At 39.8% G+C, this 15,723-nt stretch overlaps 1 protein-coding gene across 4 annotated transcripts in view; it reads right to left on the bottom strand.

The window, feature by feature from the left end:
- The window catches only part of COL4A6 (collagen type IV alpha 6 chain), a 142,714-nt gene that overhangs the window by 45,110 nt on the left and 81,881 nt on the right, over positions 1 to 15,723 (bottom strand). For all 4 annotated transcript variants that reach the window (XM_075053673.1, XM_075053671.1, XM_075053674.1 and 1 more), the window contains 3 exons: positions 9,449 to 9,583; positions 7,289 to 7,333; positions 1,400 to 1,516 (listed from right to left, as the gene is read on the bottom strand). In XM_075053673.1, coding sequence (XP_074909774.1) covers positions 1,400 to 1,516; positions 7,289 to 7,333; positions 9,449 to 9,583 — 297 coding nt within the window. The remainder of the gene's footprint in view (positions 1 to 1,399; positions 1,517 to 7,288; positions 7,334 to 9,448; positions 9,584 to 15,723) is intronic.

The following is a 15,723-nucleotide window of genomic DNA, read 5'->3' as shown; positions in this document are numbered from 1 at the left end:
GTCCCTTCTAACCCAAACCATTCTAGGATCCTATCTGTTGTTTAACACTGTAAATCACCAAAGTTTGTTTAGAATCAATGAAAGAAAAAACTGGTAGACTGCATGAATCTTCTGAAAAAGCTGCCATTATAATTCTAGATTTACCCAATTTATTTCAATCTCGATCATCCCATCCAATTTATCTGAGGTGATTTCATTTAATTGCCAACTTAATTTGAGAGGGGTTGGCTGATCCAAGCAGCTTTCCTTGCCAAAAATGTAATCCTACAAGCGTTACAAAATAGAAATCTGAGCAGCAGGTATGAGTAAATCAGTTACTTTAGAAAGCAGTACTTTAATTTGATCTTATTGCTTCAGTATTTTTCAACATCATATGAATTTCAAGTCTGGATGACATGTAAAGATGTCTTAGCACAGTTTACAAATGCTGAAACAAATAGCATTGTTTACATCTGCCAGCTGTATTTTCTTCCTCTTCTTCATGTATACATGCAAAGTAGTTCCGTTATATGTATGATTAGTCACATGACCTGGGTGTGTAAGATTAGGGTTTGGATGTGAACAAATATTCAAGTATTTGTCAAATATTTTAGTATCAAGTCCATATTTTTTGCTTACACTTCAAAAATAACCACATACTTTTTTAAAATACTATAATTCCGAAAACCATTTAGGAGTGGAGTTCTTATAACTAATACTACCCACTTAAAACAGAGTGTAGAGAGTGACCCAGCTACCTTCACTTCTTCTACAGTCAATGAAGAAAAATGGGTATCTCCAAAGACAATTCATCCTGAAAGGTAGAGGGGGAGAAGTGCTCTTGCAAGTACCACTCTCTGGAAGAGGAGAGTCCAGATGAATAGATTAGACACCTAACTTTAAGGTGTCCTATGCAGGCTAGATAAAATTCCAACCTGGTAGAAAAATGTTTTCAAGAGTAAAACACCTGGAAAGTAAATCCTATTGACACTCAGTGAGACTGAAGCTTTTGGCTATCTTAAGACATGAAGGAAGGCATCCAATATTTAATGCATAGACTTGAAGATGTAATAACATCCTTTCCTGAATCAGCATCCACTAACTTGAAAAGTGCCAGGTGGAAGATGTTTGACACTTCATGGTTCTTAAGAACTTTATCATGGTTTCTTCTGAGTTAGCTTGAATACTACCAGTGACAATGGTATAATTTTGTGTGGGAGCATACTGAATTCACAGGATCTTCATTTTATCCTCAGAGTGGAATTTCAGTAAGAAAATTATACTGAGCTCTAACAATGTTAATAAATTTTGGGTTATTAGGGTTCTTCCTAAGTACTTGGGAATTACTTTTCCAAAAATGGCATGAAAAGCAAATCCCAGCTTAGTGACTACAAAACACCATATTTGAGCTGGGACATACAGGCAGCCCAGGTAGGCCAGGAAATCCATCTGATCCAGAAACACCAGGACTTCCAATGGTACCATTGCAGCCATCGAGGCCAGGCAGACCTCTAGGTCCAGACTGCCCAGGGTGACCCTGTGAAAAGGGGAAAAAGAGAGAATGACTGACAGGTTGCATTATTTTATTAGTAATACTGTCCCCAGAAAACTGATATCTTCCAAATGGCAACACAAAATAAAAGAAATGCGCAACTCCCACTCAAGTTCAGTGTATGGCAGACTGCAACAGAACTAGCTTCTTCGGCCAGCATTGTTTATCCTCCCCAAAGCTTAAATCCTAGAACATTGGCTGCATTCATTTAATTACCTTTTTCTCCAAGGGATAATTTTCTGAAGTACATAACTTGTGCATGAGTAGGTCCCGAAAGGGCAATACTCATCCCACAGCAGTCTGAAATATATGGCATGTAACACAGTGTAAAACAGCACGCAAGGGTGCACCTGACACCAGGAATGGAAGTTGCTCATGTAAAAACAAGGGCAGAAGCAGACTCAACAATACTGAGCATTTATAATTCCAATCTGCTTAAAGTTTCAGTGACTTCCCTTCCTCTCCAGTGTGGATTCTTTCCTTTAATAGTTCAACAGATGTTACAGCTCCAGCATCAGGCCAATCAAGCAAAACAGCTTTTCTTGTTATATTAAAACTTTAGGCAAAGCAACCAGGAGAAAGACCTAATTAAACTAACAGCATCTAAAAGAAAGTATTCGTAATAGTCAATTATTAATCAAACAGAGTCAAATACAATTGTACCTAATTCTGATTTCACATCTCTTTTGCCGTGGTATACCTCTATTAATCTGACTAGCATTTACTCAGCATGGTACTGGTGCAAAGGAGATCAAAGTTTGAGACTTCAGTTACTTTTTCTTCAGTGTCATATGGGTATGTGTAGGCAAAACACAGAAAGGCAGAACTGTCAGTCACACTACCCAGGTTTCAAGCAGTTCCTTATTCTATCCTCCTTTTCATAGATATGAGTTCTGCAGCACTGAAAGACACTGTTTTGTGGCAAGAAGAAAAATGAACCTTATGGAGATAAGTATCAGTTACTGACAGTTCTTTCTCTCCCCTCTGTACACCCTGATCTTGACTCATCCCAAAAGTACTTTTGTTTGATCCCAAAGATTCATCCTTAAGATATGGCATTAAACAAGTTATGACTCACATGAGGAAAGTAAAAAAATAAACATGGATAAAATGGAGATAAAGCAGAACATTAACAATCGTTCATGCTTGACACTTAAAACAAAACACATTTGTGTTGCTAAAGGTCTTCCCAGTCCAAGCCAATAGCATATGCTCTGACCAAACTCAATGAGAACCTTGCAGTAATGTAAAGCCTTTTATCTAAGGATCTTAAAATGCCTTGCAAAAATGTGGGAATGCTATAATCTTCATTTTACGGATGAGAAGCTGGGGGCACACAGCAGCAGAGTGACTTTCCCAAGGATGCAGAGCAATTTAGGCCATAATTATGTAAATATTCAGGCTGATCACTGGTCTCAGCTGCTGCCAAGAGGGCTATCACACACGCCTGCTTACTCACACCTACTTCTTCCCTGTGCTGGCATAAGTACAGGCAGAACAGGCGAGTCGGAGCAGGAAACCAACACAGCAGAAAAATAACTGTTCTGTTTCTTAATGGGGTTAATTTTCAGCCAGATGAGTTCCTTGGTCCAGCTCATTTGGTAACTACATTGCGATCCTTGCCAACAAAATGGAGAGAAGGGGAGAGAGCCCAGATCTGCTCTCTGTCAGTCAATAAGGTGCAAACTGAATGAATGTAAAGTGTGTCTATGCTACAGGATCAAGGTAGCTCACCCGGACAAGTATAAATTTTAGATTAAACAAGGCCCCAGGACATGGAATGAAGTAATCCCAAAGCAGTAGCATCAGGCACCACTGCATATATAGTACCAGTTGCCCTGATGATTAAAGTCTGTTTGTCAAAATACCCACATGTTGTGTGCAAGCAGGGACTTGCCAGGCCCTGATAAAGCGACAGGAGAGGGCTGAAGCACAAATTTATTGCCACTTATGTTTGTCTCGTAGAAATTATTTCATTGGGTTCCCAAAGCTGGAACAAATCAGTGGCAACCCACCCTCCTCCATCCATACGGCATGTCATAGCCTAGAGCAGCAAGTCTCTGACGGGACAGGCTGTGACCACAGAGGGAGGCCAGAGTGGTCAACGTCTATCAGGTCTTTCACTTTGCTTACAGCATTAACAAAACCAGAAGCTACGGGGGACAAGTGCACATGTATCCAGTTACAACATAAGGTGACCAGCTGCAGGGTTTAGTGCAGCTAAACAGCCAACATCTGCCCCTCAGAGCTAGACAACGGGGAGCCAAGCTGCTAAGCCTTTAGTGCTGGCCAAGAGCCAGCCCACAGCAGGCAGCTGACTGGTGGTCTCATGTCTTGGGAAAAGCTTTGGGTGACATCTCCTAACTCTTGGACCAACACAGCCTGTTAAGTGGCCCAAAGGACGTTGGTATCCTCTCAATATGTGAGAAGGGCTCACAATGAGAGGACATAAAGTATGCTGACCACAGTGATTTCTTATGTGTATTAAATAAATCTGTGGCCCTGGCACTTAATCCTGTGGCATCCATGCCTGTGGTTCTGTGCCAAAGCATGACACAGACTGACACACATGCACACACATACACATGCTGTCTCTTCTTCTTTAGGAAAAAAATCTACAGGATTTCCTACTTTCTAGCGAATCTGCTGTGAGAGTTCATAATGTTTTGTTTTAAGAACCTTACCTGAGGAGCACCCACAACTGACTTCCTTGAGAGTTGTAAAGTTCTGGCTTAAGTGAACCTTTTCCCCAGGTATTTATAATACTGATTTAAAGAGCTGTGTTGACCTGAAAAATGGTGGTTAATAGTTTCAATGCTCTCATCTCCTCTAATTCCTGTTTTGGCAGATGTGCCAATTCAGCACAAGCACCTCAATTGACTAAGGCAGAAGACTTTTACAAGCTTCACTCATACATGACAGGGTGACTAGTTTACAGACCTGAGTTAAAATACAGGCTGTGCTCTCTGTTTTCACAAAAGGAGAAATTCCCTGTGAGACAGATAAGAAAACTCAAACTGTTCATCTAGGCCCTCGCTTTATCTGACTCTTGCTCGTACACTAACGCTGTGATCCCAAGGTGCCTCTTTTCTAAATCAAACAGCACAAAGGTGATCCCAACAGGAGAGCTCAACAAATATTTAAAAACAGGGAAACAAATGCAATTAAGGGTGAACACAAAACTAATTGAATAAGCAGTTTCATGGATTGCTACGGCAAAGTGGCCTTTTTACAGCCATCACCAAGTGCTTGCGTTTCCTCTAGGAGGGTCCCAAAATGGAGAACTTTGCCTCTCCATGTAGCTCTAGCTTTCATGGTACAGACAAGGGCTCACTTCTCATAGAAATATTTCCTTCTAAAACTCCTTGGACAGTTCATGAAAAACTATATACATCTCCTGGCTCCAGTTCCAGCCTTTTCTAGAGGTATCCTTGAATCTTGTCCTATAGGAAAAAATAAACTTCCCAAGTAGGGCTAAGGATTTGAGGGTTTCTTCTACAGTGTGACACGAAAGGCTAGCAATAAACACATGTCGCTGCTGTATTTACTAGGTTAAAGGGATTAGTCAGGCCAGCTGCAACAACATGATTTACTTGCCACCAGCATTCCCCAAGGGAACTCTGTGGAACACCACTTCCCTTAAGGTCAATAGTGGGATTCCCCTCTGAATCACAGCCTTGCAGTCCTTTAGCCATGACTAAAATATACCTGCCCACGCTAACATACCTGCATACTACAAAGAATCACTCTTCATATTTAGATTGTGCAGATATAGCAATATATTTTTACTTCTCTTTCACATGTATCAGCACACACATGCTCCCTCTCCTTTGCTCTGCATTTCACACATCTATATAATAGGCATACGTTCGTATGCATTTCACAACAAATCTAAACTACTCCCTATCCTGAAACACAACTGGCAAAAGTATAAATATTTTCTCAAGCAGTGGTGGTTGCTATTTTCACCCTGGAATAGAAGTATTTATGTCAATGGCTAGAATGTAAACAGTATGAACTAGTTTCCCTTCCCCCTTTTCTGCCCTGCACTTGTGGCACAGAAGAGCCACGGTGGTGAGCACTTCACTGCTCATGAGGAGCAAAATCTGCCTCTCTCCCATTCGCCCACTAGCAGAATACTGTAAAAGCAGAGTAGATCTGCATATGCTGGAGGGCTTTGAATCCTCTCATCTACCTCCTCTACTCTTTCCTTGAAATGCCTGTTGCTGCCAACTACCTGGCAATGGCTGTTGCTGTATCTCTGCCTCCCCTCCTTGTTGGGAATCCCCTTTCTCCAGAGCCTCGTCTGAAAAAATACCCTGAGAACAGCATGTTCCCACAGTGTGTTCAATTAAATTAAGTATTATGGGAACAGCTTGTTCTCTTCAGAGCTAGAGAGTTGGCTGGTGGGATAAGAAAAAAATAGCAGCAAGGGAGTAGAGCAGGAGAGAAAACAGGCAAGGATGAGCAGAGGGGGAGAGAAGGACAAGGGCCAGGAAGGAACTGAAATCAAGCAAGCTCATTTACAGGGCCAACTGTGCATTTTCAGCCAATCTATCAAAACAATTCAGTTTTTGATAGGAAGTAAGAAAACACAGCTCAACTGTTGGAGATCTTGGCCAGCAGAGGAAGTAGGGAAGATGAGAAAGGCACAAGGATACAGAAAATGGAAAAATGTAATCAAGAAAAGAAAAAGAATTCTAATACCAGAAGGAGAAACCAGGATGAGCTAAATAGTGTAGAGAGAGCAAGGAAGTTTGGGGCAACTTCTAAAGCTGGCCCAGCTAAAACTCCCCTGAGGTAAAGTGTAAGACACCTTTGCAAAAATCACTGGGGAAAACCAAAGAAAAGAAAGCTGGTCAAAACACTCTAGGCACATAATTTTTTGTATGGTAAAGGAAACAACAGCCACTAGAATGTTAAATTTCTAAAGAATGAAAGAAACAAACAAAAAAATTCCTGATGGTCAGGGAAAGTGGTTACCTACCCTTACCAACCTGGAAAATGTAGCAATTATCTCTTTCCTGTCTTAGGTATCTGGAAGGCTGAGGTCTAAACCAGAACTAGCACCTAGTGCAGAAGCAAGGATTGTCTGGAGGACCTCAGCTCTAATCATTGTTTTCTTTCACATCATAGCAAAAGAAGGTTGAGGGAGACTTGGTAACAGTTATCACATACAAGAAGCCTACTTCAAAGTAAAAGGGAACAATCTGGTGTCTGTCCACGATGAGTAAGATGAGAACTAAGAGGTTTAAACTGCAGAAGGAAAGACTGAAGTTAGGCATTAGCAAACCTTTTCTAACAGAGAAGTTAGAGTCTCCATCATTACAAGGTTTTAAGAATTGGTTAGGAAACACATACTAAAAATGGCCTGAAGCACAGCTGATCATGCCCGTTTGACTGAGGTCCCTTTCAATTCCATAAGTCTATGATTTTATGATATGGTGTTTTCTAGACATGGTGCTGAAAGAACATGGTGCTGAAAGAAAAGCTTATCAACGATGCAGTGGATCCCCACGTAACTCAGGCTCGCTTCCTGATACGTATCAACTTCCTATCATCCCATAATAGGATCCAAACCTCTTATAAAACAGCATGGGATGAGCAGGTAGACTACCAAACACTGCCATTTCCCTCCAGAGAGAAGCAAGCACTTGCAAGATACACTATGCATGTGTTAGGACAGTTTCATTGTGCTTACATGCTTTTGACTGTGACTAACATTCTGGTGATTTGTATTTACATATGCAAACTTACTGGGATCCCGTTGATGCCTTGAAACCCTGGAACTCCCATTGGGCCCTGGAGAAAAAGAGTACTTATTATATTTCACTTCATCAATCTGTGTATTTCAGTTACCTGTAGGGTACTTTTCACTCCAACATTTTCAGTCTTGGACTTCAGCTTTCAAAACCAAAAGGAGCAAACTATCTCATGCAGATTCTTTATGACCGCAGGGGTCAGTGAAGATAGGAACTGAGCATCTGAGCTTGACTGGATGCCAAATGAGTGTTTCAGGAATGTTTTAATCAGGCAATTTAAAGTAAAATATAATCTTCTTCTGTACATCTGGGGAAAACAAGATGCCAGGAAAACAAACAGTCCAGTATAAGATTAACTCTCAGTGTCACACTTGACCTTCTAAGAGTTTCAACAGGACTTAGGGGTTTTTCTGTCTGTGCTTGGATAGCACCACCTGAAGATGCACAGACCACTGTATTAACTTCAGACCACCCCTGGCTCAGTTGCAAATAATTACTACTTTGTTGGTTCTACTGCTCTGCTCTGAACAGTAGCAAAAGAGACTGTGTAAGCAGAACATCCAGCCTAAACTGCTCGTGCTTTGGAAAGGTAAAGTATATTGCTTCCACGAGGGATAAAGAGACAGAATCTTATTGCATGTTGATATTGCATATGTATCCATTTCAATGGATAGAAACAGCAGTTCTGGAGTAAATAAGGCATTTTTTCAGTGCAAGGAAATTGGTTCCAATCATTAAAAGCCAGTTCCTAACCTGGTTTCTGTGTCTTCCAAAATCCGGGTTTAATGATTTCAGTGTTATCTGCTAGCATTATGAAAATGCTATCACACATATCAGCACTCAGTCCTTGTTTTGAATCCTCCATTGCCTTTCAGATGAATGCAACACCAAAGCAATGACCTTCATTGTCATCATTTTCAGTTTACTTGGTTCTTGTCTTACGAGAAAGGGTGACTAGAACTCCAGCGTGTTGACTAATATTAAATGAGAAGGGTGTAACTACAGCATATGAAAGTACAATTGAGCTACCTTTCATCTAGCTAGCTCACCTGTCAGTAGCTGGGAAAACATGGAAGACAAACTCTGCTCTGCAGGTCCTGATACCTAAACCATCTGCCTTTGTCTTATTTGCACACATTAACTGAGCACCTTGCATCAAGTAGACTGGTAAGATGCTCTGGGATAGTCCCAGAATGCAAGCCCTTGTCCTGATGTCCCAGACTTCCTTCAGATTTTAGAAACCAGGCACAGCATGCAGGACTTCCTCTGTCTTTTAAGCTTGCAAGCTGTTGTCCTCGAAACATTCCTTTTGTCCAACCACGTAGGCGTGACAGCAGGAATCTCATCCCAGTCCTTGCATCAGACAATATCAGACTTCCCCATTTTATAATCTACTACATAACCTCTGTCAGGCTATGTGGTGGGAGCATATACATGGCTCTGCATGCAACCCAAAACTCATGACGTAAACACATGCCTGGTGCACAATGCAAACTTAAGATGAACTATCCACATGTACCTACTTTTTATTACTGAAAGTATTGGTTCGTATTTTCATTCATTCTTTTACCTAGCTCCAAACTCCCCTTTTGATACTTCTTTCCTAAGAAGAGACAGCAGAACAGATCCTAAGGACATTAAGACATTTCTGTTTGTTGTTCTGCCCATTCTTGCTCACTGCATTCATTGACACCCACACCTTATGGGTTATTCCATTTAATGTGACACAGTTTATAATATTCTTTCTGTTATTTATAACTTTGCACCTACAAAACTGAATTGCAGGTTTCATTTAGTGCCCATTCCTTTTGCTTTGCTAGACACCAACTCAGGATCTTCTACACAGGAATCAGCACCAGGTCTCCCTAAACGTAGTGTGATAACACCCATCTATCCCTGAGCATGTGAAGTGAAATACTATTTGCAACAGCAATACTAATTTGGCTATGGTTCATCTACCAGGATGGCTACAATGTTCAGCAGCTTTAGGAACTGTACTTTCATTCAAAAATAAAAGCAGGGGATTCTCATAAGACACTAATGAGATGCTGTTGTGTTCTTACCCCTGGGCAGATAGTCCAAAATTATCGTTATTCATTCAAAAATATATACAATAGATCTATTGTAGGGGCAGAAAAGTCACTGTTGAGCCTACCTTGTCACCTTTCTGTCCAGATGGTCCAGGGGGGCCCACTGCTCCTCTCTCACCTTTTGCTCCTGGCAAACCTTCCGGGCCAGTAAATCCAGGTGCACCTATCGGTCCTTGAAGCCCAATCGGTCCTGGTCGACCCTAATATACAACAAAAAATAAGTCAATGCACCATGTTTACAAACTCCTTTGCAATTACTCTATCCAACTCAATCTGCAATCCAATTTGATACCTCTCAGGGTAGTTAGGACATCCTAAAGTTTTTCCTGTACATTCTGAGATAAAGAGTTTTTAGAAGTTATCTCAGGGAAGTCATGAGTAATAGTAAGAAACCTCCCCATTTTCCTGGAAGATTTATTACTACTCATATTGCTGTAGGAAGGAACAGGGTAAGACAACAGTGTTTTGAGATCAAACTGACTGCTGCTTCTTGAGTTTGTAGCTGTATTTCCAAGCTGTAAAGTGCAAAAAGATTTTGCTTATGCTTTAGATCAAGCACAACAAAAAGATAACACAAGATGCAAGAATTGCATGGGTCACATACAGTCAGAAAGCATATTTTAGAGTATTTGAGACTAGTACAATGGTTGGCTCAAGACTGGGATTATTTCCACTGTGCTCTCCTGGATAGCTTATAGATGGGGTGTGGATTTTGATTTCTCGAGCACAAAAAGAAGGGTGCAATGACTGAGTATTGCCCGAAGATGGCAGCCTTTTCTACAACTGCAGAGATTCATATGTGACTGATGAACTTTCATTGTTCTATCACTACACGGATGTGCAGAGTAGTCTAGTACTTGTTTCTGAAACAAGCCAATGTTTAAAAAAATTTGCTGTAGGTGCTCTGATTTTTTATTAGCCTCAGAAACTGCCTATTGGCAGCTGAATGCTTAACACAGTTTTGTGTTAACATTTTTGTACTTTTCATTTGGTTCATTTTGAGACAATCTGAAAGAGATCAACAGAGTCTAAGGTCCCAAAGTATCAGTAGAAAATGGCAGTTTAGGGCTATCTTTCTACTGGCAAAACAGTCAGTAGATTACATGAAGTTATCCATGCAAAGGATCAAGCCTTACATTAAAAGATATGGAATGCAGGAGGAAGTAAAAAAAAAAATTAAAAAAAATCCTTCTCTTTTCAATTCTCCTCTACACTCATGCGCATTGTAGTGTGTTTCCCTTCTATTTCCCTAACTTCTTAAAACAGCAGAAGGAATGCAGCTCCCTGCTGCAAGTGTTTTAGTAATCTCAGCTGGACACATACAAACTCCTGACTCCATGCCTTGGCAGGTAAAAGACTTTACAGTTAATTTAAAAATGCATTTTTACATGTTAGTAATCAAGCAAAGTGAAACAAACTGTAATTGATTTTAAAAATTCTTTTTCCAGGATCATTTTTAGTACCTGTTTAGGCTAAAACATTTTGTCCCATATTCCATGTTTCTTCACTACTGGAGCAGTTTTCTTTTAAAGTGCAGCAGTTCCCCCATGCCACTCTTTCTGTTGTGGTTGTTTCATCCTGGCCTTTTAACTGAGGTCAAGTGCATGTTTTATATTCCATACCTTTTCTGTCTAGACACTGTCCATACCATGCACTTCCAGAGGCACAGACTCCCATCTGAAAAGGCTTTTCTGTTGATTATTTTTAGCTTTCTTCTCTCTGGACTAATTATCAATGGAATCCTTTATATTGGGAACCATATGATTGTAACATTAATCCACAAATCTTCAGTGGTCTTTGGCAAACCATACACAACGAGGAACATGTTGTGAAAATCACATGCTTTGCTCTCACTTTCAGTCTCGGCTTTAACTTTAATTTCCCATAGTCACAAGCTATGCAGAGTCTTTCAGGCAACATCTCACTTACAAGATATGGGTTGTGGACTGTTTACCTCAAGGCAACAGAGCAGTGGAGAGACATACCCTAAAAATGGGTGTGTTAGTGTTACAGCCAGCCACCACCCACAAAAGCAACAGCATCCAAGAGTCCACCAAGGTTTCTAGAGAAAACACTGTGAATTCCTCACTTAATTGAATTGCTAACACTTCTGTATTCAATTAGTTTGATTGCCTGGTTAATGACAGTGTTTCACAATGACTGGAACTGATAGGAATTAAAATTTTAGGAGGCTTTTGTTTTGCTCTGTTGCAGGTCACTTTGAGAAATATATCCAGATGAGACAGTAAAGACCAGTAACTACATGTTCTGCTTGTGTTCGGTTCTGCAGCTCTCTGACAGAAGAATTAAACATGTTCTCTGTGATTTCAGGGCCCATAAGTAAAAAACTGTCTTTTGCCTTAGTGCCCTACAAGAAAGATTTTAACAGCACTTGAAGATTTTGTCCAGTGCCTTAGAGTGTCACTAAACCATAAAGACACAGTAAAGTGCTTCTAATCTCTCTGATAATGTGATTATGCCATGATAATCAGGCTCTCAAGAATTCCTACTGTTTCTTTTGAAGTCTATGTGGATGGAAATCATGTTTTCTATGCTGAAACAAAGGACTTGCCTCCACTGCTAAAAAAGCAGCATTTTTCAGCATTCGGTAGCACTCCCATGAACTGTCCCAAGATAAAAACATTACAAAGAGCAAGCATTGTGGTGTGCCGGAGCAGTTCCAGGATAAAAGCAAAATGAAGACTCAGGTTTTACCACAAGGTAAACTTACAGCGTTCAACACCAGGTGGAACTACTGTTTGACCTCAATGAGTTTACCTTATGGCAAAAAGTTAAGTGCCTAGTCTTTACTGTGCTTTGACATCAGGATTGCTCTTACTTATCCAAAGGATAAAAAGAATAACACATCTCTCAGCAGTGAAGATGAGCTTAAACATAAAATGTGGATTACATCAAACAGAAACTACAGCGAATGAACAGACCTCCCTATTTTTAATCTCTATTGTTCAATATATATAGTCCAGTAGCCTGTAGAAAAGCCATTAGTAACGCAAACAGTATCATTTTGGTTTCCTGGCTGCATGACAACTGTTTTTAAGAAGATGAAAAACTATAGAATGCTCGTAACACCAAGCAAGAACAAAGTCTATGAAATTACTGTCTTGTGAATTTTTTCTCAAATGCCCACTAGAATTTCATATATTTGAAAACCATGACCTGCATTCTCAAACATATTCGTGCACCAGACTTTTACTACACAAGCAGCACTAAATGAGATGCCTGTCCCTCTGTGATTAATATGATGCTGGTAAAAAATGGCATTATTTCTTGATATGCCATGGGATTTCCACAGATAATTTCAGGCTTTTGACCAAGTCTGTGCCACAAATTCAATGTGAGTCATATGCATCTCTGTTATGTGCTTAGCCATTGCAAACCATCAAAAATACAGAAATGCCTCACATATTCAGGTTTCCATTCTTGATGTGTGGTAACCAAGAGGAAAAAATGGCTGGGATAGGAACCTCCCATTGCTTCTGAATCACCACACTGCAGAAGGTGCTAAAACAAAATGGCCTGAAAATATAATTTGCTGACAGCGTCTTTCAAGATGGAAAAGGTCCTGCAACATGTGCCTTCTTCCCTCCACCCTTTTAATTCACCTGCATCCCAGGGTGTCATGAGGAAAGGCCAGTATGGTGGGTAATGATGCGGCCTCTCTACTGCTACACAATCAAATACATCCCAGTTTCTCTATTGTCCCTACCCCTTTTGCTAACTCTAATACCCCACAGAAATTTTCGCCCACTGAAGCAGAGCTGCTACACATAGCATTGCAAATTCCAAACATTCTTTTTTTTCCCATTGCCTCTGTGAGCTTGGAGAATAAAGTACAAATCTATTTTATTGGTAGCTGTGCAAAGGACACATGTGGCAGTGGTATGGAACCACTGGACATGCCCCTTATTTCAAGGGCAAAAAAAATAATACAAGTGCTTATTTACTTGGGGGACAGTTCTATTAGCCTCACTCACTGGCAAATACTAGCTCAGGGATTCATCAGCAAAAAGGGATACTGGAACTCGCAAAGCGAGATAAGTTTAGCATAACTAGTACTGATCAGGTGGGGAGGAATTAATCCCTACTTCAGTCAATAAATTCGTAGTCTGCCATATTACAAGCAGCAAAATTAAGGTCCAGTGTATGAAAAGAGCAACTGAATTTAAAAATGTTCAAGTTTTCTCAAACTAACACATAGTTCTTTCTCTATGAGAATTCAGTGACCACATTTTGAGTAAGGGTCTTATTCATAATCTCTATTTCTTCATCCATTTTATCCCCCATAAACAATGCTTTATTGACACAAAAAATTGCTAGTAACAAAGATTTACTTCACAAACAAACGCTTTGGAGTCTGAAGCATCTTATACTCGGTTGATTACATTAGGGCAAACCAAAGAGCCAACGATTAAACCATTATGGCCCTAAAAATGTATGTCCTCATATACTGCATACACTAAGAAGAATCTAGCCCAAAACTTTCAAGGAAGATCTATGTACCCGATTCCCATGCTGTACAGGATAGCCTGTGCAAAGGACTGATCCTTTGAGATGCTCTTTCATGCAGGCAAATGGCATTACCCATTTAAATCATGGCCATTCTCTCTGATCAGGGATGCCACATTAGAAAAGGGGATATAGGACTCGCGCCAAACTCAGATGAAGTGTCTGTAAGTGATTTGTTGATGCAAGGCAGCAGTGTCCATTAGTGAGTAGCATGACCTTGGGCTAACCACTTCTACTTTCTACCTCTATTTCCTCCCTTCTCCTCTTCAGCCTGCCCTGCCTTTGCTGCAAGATTCCTCCGGCAGCCGTTATCTCTTGCTGGATAGACAGTGCCTAGCACAAGAGAGTCCTGGTCTCAACTGGGGCCCCACAGTTCTACAGTAATAATAATAATTACTGATGAAAAACCCTTCACTATTTTCCTAAATTACAGGTCAGGTATCCAGTCCCCTGCTCACATTCCAGAGTGAGTAATTATTTTCCCTACTGAAAAATGCTTTGTACTTTTAAAGAAAATTATTCTTCAGTTTTTCTTCTAAAAACTTAGGGAAAGTCTTGTTCAAAATGGCTTCTTTATTTCTGTCATATAATTTACTGTTCCTCTACACAGCTTTTCACCCACACAGCATGAGATGAATACACAAAACTGTATATACACACAGAAATAAAGGACCAGAAAAAACATCCTGTGCAACAATCCTACTTCATTCAGCACCTTCCCGAAAATCTCATAATTTTTTAAGGAAGGATATCAGGGTAATAATATTTTTTTAATTAATTTTGAAGAAAAGAGACAAATTATTCCTGTACCATGTGAAATTCTTTAATATCATAATTCATTTTAGAAGTTTTTTGTTTACCCAGAGCAGCGCTTGGCATGCTCACACTGCAGACTGTCAAGGCTGCTCTGGTCATCTCAGGAGCAATCTTTTAATGTAGTAATGAGCAACTGCAGGCAGTTTCTCATAATAATTTCCAATTTTAGTTAATGTGATAACAGAAGTATTTTTGAAAATAGAGTTTATTTCCACTAAGCCTGACTAGACATGAACACAAGTAGGAAATCTAGGTGATTAAAAAATGTGTGTGTGCATATATATATAGTTTTATGCCCTATTTTTAAACTGCTTTAGAAAAGATCAATGAAATTTAATTCCATAAACCATTTGCTTCTTGAATCCTGTATTTCAGTAACATAAAGTTGCAACAGAAGGTTTACCACACTATAAATACAGAACTGCATATAAACCCTGGACATTAAAAAAAAAATAAAAATTAAAATATCTTTATTTTTAAATTGGATATTTAAATCTCTGAGAAGTTTATTCTTTAAAATGTTCAATTTCCAGTTAAAAACTTTCATGGAACATCCTGATCCAATCAATTCCACATATTTGCTATTTCTATTTACAGCACACAAAGAGACCACATACTGTCGTCTTTTTCCCCACCATGGACAATACCTGGAGTGGTTCAGTGTTAAATCTAAGTAATTATTCCATTTTATACTTCATAATCTTTAAAGAAACTACTTTTTTTTTTTTTTTAAAAGACAGTCAAAAAGGATGACTTTAACTCAGATTGCTTTGCTTTGATGTACTGAAACGTCCAAGTTAGATAAGAAAGTAAGAGCACATGGAAAGGTTCCAGACCACAGAGAAGACAGATAACATGAAAGTAAGTGAAAGTCACTTGTGGGTTGTAACATCTGTGCGAGATGCACCGGCTAGGCGATAGCCTTCCTGCGCTGCACTCCAGACAGGAGGGGATCCATGCGTGACACTGAGTGTCATACAGAATGACGGGCACTACA

Source organism: Buteo buteo, chromosome 22 (assembly GCF_964188355.1).
Source record: "Buteo buteo chromosome 22, bButBut1.hap1.1, whole genome shotgun sequence".
NCBI lineage: Eukaryota > Metazoa > Chordata > Aves > Accipitriformes > Accipitridae > Buteo > Buteo buteo.
This window is presented reverse-complemented; position numbering and strand designations above follow the sequence as displayed.